Source organism: Heterocephalus glaber, unplaced genomic scaffold (assembly GCF_053883595.1).
Source record: "Heterocephalus glaber isolate CG9 unplaced genomic scaffold, H.glaber_assembly_v1.0 deba00001555, whole genome shotgun sequence".
Lineage (NCBI taxonomy): Eukaryota > Metazoa > Chordata > Mammalia > Rodentia > Bathyergidae > Heterocephalus > Heterocephalus glaber.
The window spans coordinates 8,489,004-8,501,118 of record NW_028258346.1 but is presented as its reverse complement, the minus strand read 5'-3'; the positions used below and the strand labels follow the sequence as shown (position 1 = coordinate 8,501,118).

The 12,115-nt window shown below is 41.7% G+C and overlaps 1 protein-coding gene and 1 long non-coding RNA gene across 6 annotated transcripts in view; one reads left to right on the top strand and one right to left on the bottom strand.

The window, feature by feature from the left end:
- Positions 1-8: 8 nt before the first annotated feature.
- On the top strand, positions 9-1,201 carry LOC101724781 (uncharacterized). Of its 2 annotated transcripts, none has more exons than XR_015442866.1 (3): positions 9-208; positions 407-494; positions 905-1,201. It is a non-coding gene; the product is annotated as an uncharacterized LOC101724781 (long non-coding RNA). The 2 variants fall into 2 exon arrangements; XR_015442867.1 differs by lacking the exon at positions 9-208 and adding an exon at positions 213-323.
- An 8,632-nt stretch (positions 1,202-9,833) lies between these two features.
- Positions 9,834-12,115, bottom strand: part of Pkhd1l1 (PKHD1 like 1) — a 150,919-nt gene continuing 148,637 nt past the window's right edge. For all 4 annotated transcript variants that reach the window (XM_087190687.1, XM_087190688.1, XM_087190689.1 and 1 more), the window contains 2 exons: positions 11,184-11,447; positions 9,834-10,015 (listed from right to left, as the gene is read on the bottom strand). In XM_087190687.1, coding sequence (XP_087046813.1) covers positions 10,005-10,015; positions 11,184-11,447 — 275 coding nt within the window. In that variant the 3' untranslated portion in view covers positions 9,834-10,004. The remainder of the gene's footprint in view (positions 10,016-11,183; positions 11,448-12,115) is intronic.

Sequence of the window (12,115 nt, the reverse complement as noted above, 5' to 3'; positions counted from 1 at the left end):
CTCCAGCCCCTCCCCCAGCTCCTCCCCGACCCCGCCTCTGCTCCTGCAAGGTGGCTCTGGTTATCTCCAGGCCCTCAACATCCGGGCCCCGCCCCACGTCTTGTCTAGCCCAATAGGCGGGAGGTTGAGGGTCGGCATTGGGACTCGTAACCCGTGAACGCCGAGGGGCGGGGTCAGCGGCGACCAACACGTCGACGTTTAGTCACGGGTGGGTTTTGAGACCGTTGCAAACTCTTTCGGCTTTTTGGTCGTGGAGAGGCTGGGCTTGTGCCAGGTTATCCAGCCTCCCTTCTCTGTAGTGTCTCTTCCAATCAAGACCTTTTGTGAGCCATCCACAGAACCCCCTGTGTGGAGAGCGGTGTTAGCTATAGAGGCTCCATGTTAAATCTTACCCTCCATTGTATAGAACAAGGAGACTATGTTACGAGGAACCGCGTCCTTGCCGAATTAGATGTTTACCTTCGGAGATTGCCCTGGAGCATGATGAACGTTTTGTAAGCCCGAGAAACGGGAAGGCCCAGGAGGGTGGGGAATTCCCAAAGAACTAGAAAACAAGGAAGCAGGTGTCTCTGGATAAGGGTCATGATGAACAGCCAAACTCACCGGTGAATAAAAGAAGGAGAGTGAAAAGCGTGGGGCTCTCCCTCCCTCCCTCCCTCCCTCTCCCTCCCTCCCTCCCTCCCTCCCTCTCTCCCCTCCCTCCCTCCCTCCCTCCCTCCCCCTCTCCCTCCCTCCCTCCCTCTCCCTCTCCCTCCCTCCCTCCCTCTCCCTCTCCCTCCCTCCCTCTCCCTCTCCCTCTCCCTCTCCCCCTCCCCCTCCCCCCCCCTCTCTGAAAGGCTCCCTACTCTATCTCTGTCTTTCTTTCTGCTTCTTTCTTTTTCTTCATCCTCCTTCCCCCATTCAGGTACTGTTCGACAGGTGACGGCGGGCTCCGTCACCCCTGCCAGAAACAGCAGCGTCTGGATTGGAAAAACTGAAGGACATCCACCTCCTGCCACTGTCTTTCACCACCTCATGGATACTAATTCCGCTTCATTCATGATAACGTCCTTCACCAATTTTTATTGCATTTCCTTTAACTAGAATTAAATATTGCCAGTAAGTCCTCCAAGGCTGTATTCTTTGAATGGGTCTTTGAAGCCTGATTCTTTTCACTTCGTCCTTTTATCTTGTATGCTATTAAAAGACCAGAGTCCTTTGCTGTTGTGGACAAGAGAACCTCGGAAATTTACAAAGTTTTGGTGAGAGAAGACAAATTTATATATATGCTCAAAAGCTGAAAACAGTACGCAAATTGTTTTTCAACCAATCTTTCTCTTTCTACATCCCGCCACACACACACACACACCCGCCAAAGAAACCTTACCCTGATCCAACACCTCCTGTCCGGGTCAACTTCGTAGAAATTTGCTCCCCCCTCCCCCCCTCCCTCCTCCCCCCTCCCCCCTGCCCCTTCCATGGGGTGTAGTGAGTTCTACCTGCTCTATGAACAAACAATTTTGCCCATTTTAAAGTTCTGATCAGTTTTTGCCCGATTACAAGCTGATTAATTCAGATTGTCAGCTTCCAACCACCTCCTTTCTCGCCTCCAAAATAGTCTTTGTTGTTCAGAGTTCTCAAACTGGGACGGAGTCTTATCTTGTCAATTGATCCCCTAGAAGGTTGGAGGAGACCTTGCAAACACTCTACTTTGACATCACCCCCAACACAGTTCTCCGGCGTTTTACCACTCAAGTGCAATTTTAGACCTGCTGTTCTGACTTGGACTTTAATGGCTTTTTATTAATGAGCAGCTGTTCATGGTTAAATACAGATCGTAAACTCACATTCATTTCTTGATCAAACAAAACAAGTCTTGCAGCTCAGAAAGTGACATCTTTGAACAAATACATTTGATAGGTTTTCTGATAATTTTAATGGATTTTATTGCTCTTTCTACTGGAGAACTTCACTTGCATTCAAAATAGTAAACTTTAATATTCTGGAAAATTATAACATTTGTAATATCCAAATTCACTATTTAAGAGTTAGGGTCAATTGCTTCATAAAGAAGCCAAACAATCTGAAACAGCTTTTTCATTTTTATGCTACTAAATGAAACTTAACTTTCTGTGAAGTACATGTTTTTCATCATAATTATTACAACAATCAGCAGTAATCTTTATAACTTAATACAGGAAGGCCCAAGATTTAAAAACAATTTAAAAGTTAACCAAGTTCCATCAGAAGGAGGCTGAATAGGAAAGGATAAAAATAATATGATAGTGTACATTTTTTTTTAAGCTAGAAATGGATTCACCTGAAATGATCAGTGAATTTTCATTCTATGTCCAGTAGTTAGGTTCAGCAATGTCAGAGCCTTTGGCTAATGCCCACATTGCTATTAGAGCTGTAATATAATTCAGCTATATTGTGACTTCAGTAAAGCTGATCCTTCTGAGCAAGATCTGACATTATGGGGCTTTTATTATTTCTAAGAGCAAATGCGTTGAAATTTTTACAATCAATGTAAAACAATAGTTTATATCATCTCTCTGGTATGTGAGCTGAAATATTAAAAATAAAACAATATTGACCTAACAGTGGAAGACTCAGCCCCTTAGCTACTGAGTGATAGACCTTGTGGCTATGACCTTAAACAAATTTAAGCTTCAGTTTTCTCATTGCAAAATTAGGATAATAATTCATTCCTCCTGGGTTTACTATGGAATGGATTTACTTTGGAATTTAAATGCCATAGTACATGTGGAAATGTATTGGAAACAGCAATAGAATCAAGAAATCTTCCAGCCCTGTAGATTTATCATCTTCATGTCCAGGAGAATTATCCGAGCTCACAACAGGGAATCATGCTTTCAAGGAAAACAGAAGTGAATTTTCTGTCACCAGCAACCCAATCCAGGCATGTTTGCCAGCAACACATTAAATAAAAGGAAAAGGGGAGGGAACAGAAAACTTTGCAGCTACAGTCAGGAATCCATCTCTACCCCACTGCCCCTGGCTCCTCCGTCCCCTTTGCTTTAAAGACCTGGGGTGAAGAAGCAATGGGCGGAGCTAAAGCCCCACAGTTCCCTTCCGTCTCCCGACCTTCTGCTCACCACTCCTGGCTGAGCTGCTTTGCTTCTAACAGTATGCACAGGAAATGTTTTCCATGCTTTCCGTGTCCGTTGTCTCAGCACATCTGACTAGTCTTTTGTATTTTATTCTTTCATTCCAGTAAGTCAGGTCAGTACTTAGCTGTCTGATTAACATAAACATTTTTAAAGTACAGCCTTCTTCACGGTAATTATCCTTGTCAAAATAAAGAGAGATTCATTTACCCTCATCCATCAATTCAAACTCACTCAGGAGGTTGTGTCTTGATTGACTGTTGCTCTTTAAAGCCTTAATTTCTAACACTTATTTGTGGATCTCAACCTGGCCATCTCTGGCCTTTAAAAATATCAGACATATCAGAAATTCTCATTAAGGGTGTTTTTCTATATGTATATGAAACATTTTATACAGTAAAAACTCCTCACCTCCTCACAATGAAATATGTATTTCTTGCAGTAGTTCTTATTTGAAATTATATCCTTTACAAGTGAGAATTAAATTCATGTTATACAAGAAATGTCCAGTATAAAAAACTTTACTCTTTTCCTAGGAAGAATTATTATGAAGAATCATCTGCCTGAGAACATGAATTACTCTAAAGAAAAATCAAATGAAAATCATCTTGCATGGTAGCCAGACACACTCATAAGTATCTCGTCCAAAAGATATTTTTTGTGCTCATAGGCATAGAGCCCGTTACCATAGCAACCATAACTAGTGGGTCTATAACTGGGTGTGAATTTTATACACTGTTATTTGAACCATTGGGCTGTGAGTTAGGATAAAGCGCAGTTTCTGTAACATTTTGAAAGGATTTCTTTATTTCCAAAATCTGTTAGAGAAGAAGTTTCATAATGCTACCAGTTCATTCATTCATTTAAGCAGTTCATTCAACACTTATGGACACACTGTGTGCTCAGTTATCTCTTTAGAGAAGTCAAAAACAAACAAACAAACCATAATCTAAAGGGCCTTTCTTCCTAAAGTGAGCACTCCTGAGTCAATGGCATTTCTAGAAGTATAGTTTTTCCATGAGGATTCTAAGGCATTAAATCCTAATAACAAAAATACTATATGAGACCTCTGCGTAAGGTAGCAAGAGCTTTGCAGCTGGTCAGATGGCAACAAGGGTTCAAGTACAGACCTGTCGTTCCTTGCTGGTCTTACACAGTACATGTGCAGTCACTCTTTGGAAGGGGAGTACTGCAATAGAGAAATCTTAGTGCTTTTTTCACAGGAGACTGGACACTTCTGCAGCTGATGTCAGCCTGAGGAAGCTGAAATGACTATGACCAGCGTAGAGAAAGGATGCAACCCTCTAGATGTTTCTAGATGTTTCCCTAACCACACATACAATGGACCCTTGGGTAATAACTTCAAAGGATATATTTTGTTTTACCCCGTTTTTTGTCCTGACCTTGTCCCTGCCCACCTGCTCTTACACTTTCTCTCCCAGGAAGATTAATTCCCTGTCCTCTTGTTCCTTCCAAATTCTGCCATCTCAGACATCCAGTGAAACCAGATCTTATATCAGTTGAGGTTAGGAGCCCCACCAAGGATCCGCAAAGCCTCAAAGAGCAAGTGCTACCAAAATGCACACCACGGGATCAGGAGCCCAGACTCCCTTTTACTGAGTTCCCTGGCCCTCCTCCCAGGGGCTGGCCTTTGTCCTCCTGGTCCAAGGAGGCTTCTTGGTCCATCCAGCATGGAAACCAGGAAGGCACGAAAAAGGGGCAAAGGGATGCATCATAGCTATATTTTAAGGAAAATTCTTAGAATATGGCACAGGGTTATTTCTGTTTTATAAGCCACTACACAGAAGTTGGACATTCTTCACTGCAGGGAGGGCTGTGAAACAGTCTTTGTTCTAGGTGGCTCTGTGCCCAGCCAATGCTTCCATAATTAGCTCTAACAGAGTGCTTACTACATGCTAGGCACTGTTCCAGTATAATAAGAAGCCTAGTGGTTTACTGGACTAACGATTGATATGATATAGGTAACATTATAGTAGTAAAAAACAGGAATGGCTATCATTTACTGAAAGTCTACCACCTATTAGGCTATCTGTTACGTATCACGTGTGTGACATCATCAGTCCTCAAATACTCCACCACAAGGTGGGTATTTTCCCTATTTTATAAGTAAGAAATTGAGAATAAGTAAAGCTAAGCACTTGCCTGAGAGCACAGAGGTGGTAGAGTATAAACCTGTAATCTGTGCAGGAATTTGGACAGAAACATGTTATCCTAAAAACTTTTCACACTTAAACACTCCCATGCCTGAAGAAAAGTGAGAGCCAATTAAATGTTGGAATTTAGGCTCGAAAGTTAGATTACCTGGATTTGGATCTCAGCTTTATTCACTATTAGTAGTTCTGTGTAATCTTGGACATTCTACTTAATCTTTTTAGGCTTCAAGTTTCCTCATCTGGAAAAGATGTTAGACTTAAAGGGTTATTGTAAGGGGAGTCAGGTAGAACACTTAGCATCTCAGCGTCATTCTATGGTAATTAGCATGTGGTCAGTCTTCATTTCATCCCTACTATTCATGGCAGAAGTGTTTTAAATAGCACAAGAAGAGATAAAAGCAGACAGATCATCTAGAAGTTGTTGCAATGCTCAGAAGGTGATGGGATTAGGGAAGAGGAGAGAGAGTGGTACAAGACGTAAACATTTCATTTGTTGTGAGAAATGCAGGAAGATATTACCTTCCAGTTCCCCATTCCTTACATTGACCAGAAAGGGAGCATATTCACTTTACCAATTTTTCAGATCCTGGAAAGAACAGTACTAAGTAGGAAAAAGCAAACAGACTCAATTTTTCCTATCACACGCTCACAATACAGATCACCTCTGAGACTGTGGGTAGGGTCTCCCTGCCGCACACACCAAGCAAACAAGCAATCAGTTCTGCATCAGACACCACCTAGCTGTCCTCTAGGTCAATTCAATTCTGACACTAGCTACCTAGAGACTGCATCAGATCCCACAGGGTGAGGGCTCAGGTCCCAAAACTGCTTCTCTCCCCTTTAGATCCCAATTGCAAGCTTCGGGGTTCAAGTTGCTTTATCTGGGCTTCTGCTCAATGACTACAAATCAGGGTTCCCACAACCCTCTCCGCAGATTTGATTACCTCACATGAGAGGCTCACAGAACTCAGGGAAATGCTTCCATTTGTTTACCAGCTTATTCTAAAGGATGCTTCAAAGGATGTAGATGAAGAGATGCACAGGGCCCCGTTGAGGGGAAAGACACAACTTCCTTGTCCTCTCTGTTACCACCCTTCTGGGAATCTCGCACATTCCACTATACAGAAGCTCTTCGAACTCTGAACCCTGCCTGTGGGGCTTTTTATGGAGATGCCCTTTCATGTTTAAGACTCACAGACTAACAGACTTGGTGGGAAAACTCAGGAAAGCCTGTTTTTACAGACCCACTGCGGGCTGTCTATGTGTAGCAGCATCCCTTCTACCCTGTATGGGACGGGACTGCTTCTGAAACGGCAGCAGCAGAGGGCTCTTGTCATCAACCAAGGCAGATCAGAGAAAGGGAGGGAAGATTAGGGTTTGTATGATCTGCCTTAGGGAAAAGAAATTGTACTTTTTGTGGCCAGTCTTTGTGAGGGAGTTATAAGCTGGGAATTATGGATAAAAACCAAATCACATACATGTATATCTCAAAAGCCTACCACAACAAAGGATTTTTATGAGTTGTACCACAGTTATATGGCCAGTTCTTAGTTTAAAAACTATTTGAAGAATGTAATTGCTAAGACGGCAGTGTGAGAGAAATATTAAGAGCAAAGAAGTTAGAAGCAAAATATAAAACCAGTGGCTAGCTAATGATTGAAGACTATGTGAAGGCATATTGTCTATACATTTCTACCAAATTGTGAATTTCCAAAAGGACTAAATTGTAATTTATCTAGCATAGAGTAGTAAGTGTATTTAATATGATAACTCTAGAAAACTCTGAAAAAGCAGAGAGCTGGAAGCCTAAATCAGTTATATCAGGAATTTTTAATCAAAATCTGTGGCCAAGAATCAAAATTTCAGAAGTACCATTTACTACCAAATAACTTCTATTAGGAAACCTCTTTAGTAAAAATCTGTGGAAAACCTTTGACCCCAAACTTCCAGAAGACTAACTTAAAGGTAAAGAAAGACTACAGATGTTGCCAGTTCTGTGGCTTTCAAAGTGTTCTGACGTAAAAATTATTTTTGCATCTTTTCCAGAACCTGCATATAGACATTTGTTTCATAATGATAAAACTGCAATTCTTAGAATTTAGTTTTCTAAGAGAACAAAAGCACCATCAAATAGAAAGTAAACTGGATTTGCACTAGAAAACTTAATGTTTAAGTCTTGGCAACTTGGGTGTCTCTCCTCCTCATTTAGGAATGCAGGTTTGTCACTCTGTCAGGGTAGGAACTGAGGGGAGTGTGAAAGTACTGAATTACCTGGTGGACTGTGCTCCAGTATCAGTGCTCCCTGGACAAGGCAAATGTCCCTTATAGAGGGGCTTCCACATGTTCTCTGAAGCCCTCATTATCAAGAAGACTTTACCTGCAGTTCCCTTAAAACTGAATATTTCTGTTACAGCTGTTTGCTTCAACTTTTTCTCTAACTTCTCGGCACTGCGTAGCCTCCTCCCAGTTTCCTTTTCCTGCAGTCTCCATCCCTTCTAAGCACCCCAGCTGGGCAAAACGTAAGACCTCCACATTGCTAGAGTCCAGGTTCATGGGACATGCTGTGCAGATGGATGCTATGCTGTTACCATACATCTTAAATTGCAGCCCTACAGTTGGCTGCCACAAGTTGCTTCAGCCATCTGCTCTCTGGTTAGATTCCTATGACTTAAATACCAGTCTGTTGTGTGCTTTGTGTACCACAGGGAGCACCTATGGGGCTTTCCGTGGGCCAAATGAAACTCCTTCCTCTTGGCCTGGCATTGGGAACTGGTACCTTCACTCCTTCCCCTTTGAGAAAAGGGTCTCATGGCACAGCCATCTCCAAAGAACCACTCTTTAAACTCCTCCTAACTTCCCACTCTTTCAGCCTACCTACTTTGAAAAGTGTTACATCTTTCTTTGGTGCCCCATTTGTACTCCTCTTAGCCAAAACTTCTATCATAACATCTGGTAAACCTGCATCCTTGTGAGCCACAGAACAAACCCAAGCCCCTCAGACATGTGGACCAAAGGCTGCCGCCCTCTTCTAGCCTTGTCTCTTGCCTTCCCTTGAGTCTTGCTTGATGCTCCTGTAACATCCAACTGCTTGTTGTTTTTCCACACTCCTTTCTTCATCCATGCAGTAAACAATGAGCAAGCATCCACTAGGGCTAACTTGCGAGATGACAGTTCCAACTGCTGCATGAGGGAGAGCTCCCACCCTTGAGGTGGAGCCATGCCATGTGGTGGTCTTTTACCTCTCTTGCCACCAGACCTTCTGCTTGAATTTCCTCCTTGATCCCACCTCAAGAATCATCCTCTAGAAACTGTCCCTCATCCATCTGCACTCTCCTAGGATACCCTTTCCCCTGAAGGGAGGTGTCCCCCTTGACCCCACTCCAGCATCTATCATTTTCATAGGCCACACTGTACTGAAATTATCTGTCTCCACTATTTCTTCCATCTACCCTATACACTCTTGGAGGGTGTACATAGCACCTTATTCCTGAGGTCTTCTCGTTCACTAGAAAGTCTGATACCCAGTAGATGCTGAATAACTATTCAACTGAGAAAAATGCCAAACATATATATAAAGATATTTGGATTTAACTACCTGGTAAATATAAGTTTTCTACTAAGCAAGGCCAACAGTGATCAGAGGTGAATCTACTCGAAGGTGATAATACAGGAGACAAAGATATGGGCTTTGTTGAATTTTCTCAGCTGTCCCACATGCTTGCTGTATGTGACTTAGCAAGTAACTTCTGAAGACCATCTCTCCCTGCTCCAGACATGGCTGCAATGCCTCATTGGGATTTCTCCTAAATTAAGGATTCCTTATAGAATTTTCTAGGTAAGAGATTTTTTTGTAGTATGAGAGCTTATAGCTATCTTAGCTACATTAATCTGTGGGTTCTCTGCATTCCCTAATTTCTCTTCCTGAAAATAAAGTTGCTCTGTTCTGTTGTTGTATGGTTTGAAGGGGCTCCCACTCCTATCTGTAGCACTTGTTGTGTGCTGCTGGGTGGAGAGCCCAGGGATTTGCGGGTGCTGGGCAACCACTCTGCCCCTGAGTTGCATCTCTATCCCCAGGAGTGGCTCTTTTGAGTGAGAAGGAGCAGGAAACAAGCTTGCACTTGTTCCAAAATCCTGTGCAAAGCACACTCAGAAAACTCTTAGAATGTTAGCCAGAGTTTGGCACTTCCAGAAATGCAGGACAGTCTAAAATTCCTAGGTGTCATTGCAGATCTGAAAGACTAACTCAGGATGAGAAAGGTGAGAACAATCTCATCTCTCTCAAATTCTCAGAAATCAGAATGAGTTAGATTCTTGGAAGTCAGAGACTCACCAATGGATAGAAAAAAATCACCTTGATATATTAAAAAACTCAAAATGTCTCCAACCTGATCCAAGTAGGTCAAGTCAAACTCTAGCTCTAAAAAATTCTATTATTTCTTGGTAAAATGACTTGGAGGTGGCATATCTACTTTCAAATCAGAGATTTCTGGAGGCTTTCTGAGGTAAAATGAGAACACACAAATATAAAGAATCGTAAGAAATTCATATTTTGAAGAAACCTGGCTTCTGTGATTAAAGCTAAGAGCACACATTAAATATTACAAAAATGTTTTAGAATATTTTTTGAAAATGCTATAGAATTTTTATTGTTGTACAACAAAATAGTCATAAAGTAATTCTTGTATTTGTTTTCAGCCTATTCTTCATTCAGAGCAGTCCTTCAGTTGTTTCCTGAAAAAGGAAAACAATATAGTGTGATTGAAAGTATGTTCTATTAATTTTAACTTTCTAAGTTACTGGAAGAACAAAAGTAATATTTAAAAGTTAATATTTTAAAGTGTACCAATTTTATGCTTCTTTTTATTTTGTGGAAATGTGGAGAGTGAATTATGATTATGTAAGTTTTTGTGTGTACTTTTCACACTCAAGTTTTGTCATTTTATTTAGCAGAGCTTCATAATTCTCTTAAATGTAAAGCACGGTTAAATTGGACTGAAAAGGTATAAAAGAGCCGAACATTTCAATGCATTGTAGTGTGGGGAAGAAGAAAGGAAGCCTGATAAAGCAAGAAGGATGCGCTGCGAGAGGTAGATGTGATGAATAGAAGGACCCACCCCTGACGGAGGGACTATGAGGATGAGAAGGCTCTTTCTGGGCCTGAATGGAACAGGGAGGCAGTCCTCAAAATTAGTTTCAAAGCCTTTGGTGTTGTTTATATTTTACATGTAGGGAGGAATCCTTGTAGGGAGTTGAGATCAACACTATGGCTACATGATCTTGAGCTTTAGGAAGCTACATCAAACTACCACATGGAGGAAAGACCCAAATGAGGCAGTTTGTAAGCAAGGAATTCAGAAGGCTATTATAATAGGTTGAATGAGAAATAAAAGCATTATAAATGTAGCAATGAGACTTTAATGAGGGACAGATATGAGGTGTTATGGCTGGCTGAAGATGGCACAGAGCATGAGGGAATGCCGAGCTTGAAGTGTAAAATGTCCCAACCTGAGCCATCTGAAGAGATGGCATTGTCATCAACCGAGATGTATGAAAGACAAGAGACTGATGAAAGAGCACTTCCAGAACTGCTCCGGAAAGTGACAAGAATGATGAGATAAGTGTGTTCTATGAGAGGGGATGCATTTTGAGGGCACTTAATAGCCATGTGACTTTTACTGTAATAAATTTTGAAAATTAAACATTAACCATATATTTTGATCACACCTCGTATACACCAACATGTACTGTGGATAGCATTTCCAGTAGGGTTGTCTCATCTCTGCTCTTGAGACTGCGGTGCCAGGCACAATTGTTGTGCACACACTCATTCCTTAGGAAACGTTAACTGGTACCTGAACATGTGGTAACACATATTACATACAAAACGAACGGTACTTACCCACATTTATATTCAGAATAAAAGCAGCGGCCATAAGTATTTCCGATAGCAACATTCTTCCCATCAAACAGCTAATCAGGATCGCCATTATCTGGGCAGATGTACCCACAGTCGATGCTTTGCTGTGGCTGCCACCACTGCCGCCACTGCTACTACTGCTAGTGCTGCTGCTGTCACCAGAGGCAGACTGCACCAGCAGGCTGAAAGTTCTAGATTCTGCCCGAACAACGTTATCCAGGAGAAATTCAAGCTTGTAATTTTTTCCTGGGGAGGGGGAAAGGGAAGCATCACAATGGTTGCCTTCCTTGCTTACTTCCCAATAGTTCCAAGTTGGCTTTCATTGACTTAAACATGTTTATCTACCAAAGAAGTATTTTTGGAAACTGAGTCAAATAAATTGGTTCAAGTACAAACAATGGTGGAGAGAAGATCTCCAAATGAGAACATTTCAATCTTCCCACTAACCATGTGCAGGGGAACTAGGGTAGATTTTCTCTCTGCAGCAACAGTACTACTTCTGAGTGTTCTTTCCTAGAGATGGGAAGCAGGATATTTAAAATACAGGACAACAGGAAGGCAGGTGAGAATAAAAGACTTGAGTTCCATCCCTGCCTAACTGATCTAGGTGTGAGGAGACCTCAGTCTCACTTAGGGGAAGTGAGGATGGATACTAAACTTTCCACTTTATAAAAATCTCAAACTATAGAAAAGTTGAAAGAATAGTGCAACAAACACCCCTATGACCTCCATTCAAGTTGAATAATTTTTAACCATCTTCCACATTTGTTTTAAGTCCCAGAGACTTAAATGATTGAGAATCTTTCTTCCTTCCTACCCCAGGTAGACAACTTGGAGAAACACTGTTAAACTATGTTTACAGGATGAATAATAATGACCTCATCCAAACAATTTTTAATCCACATTCTAAATCT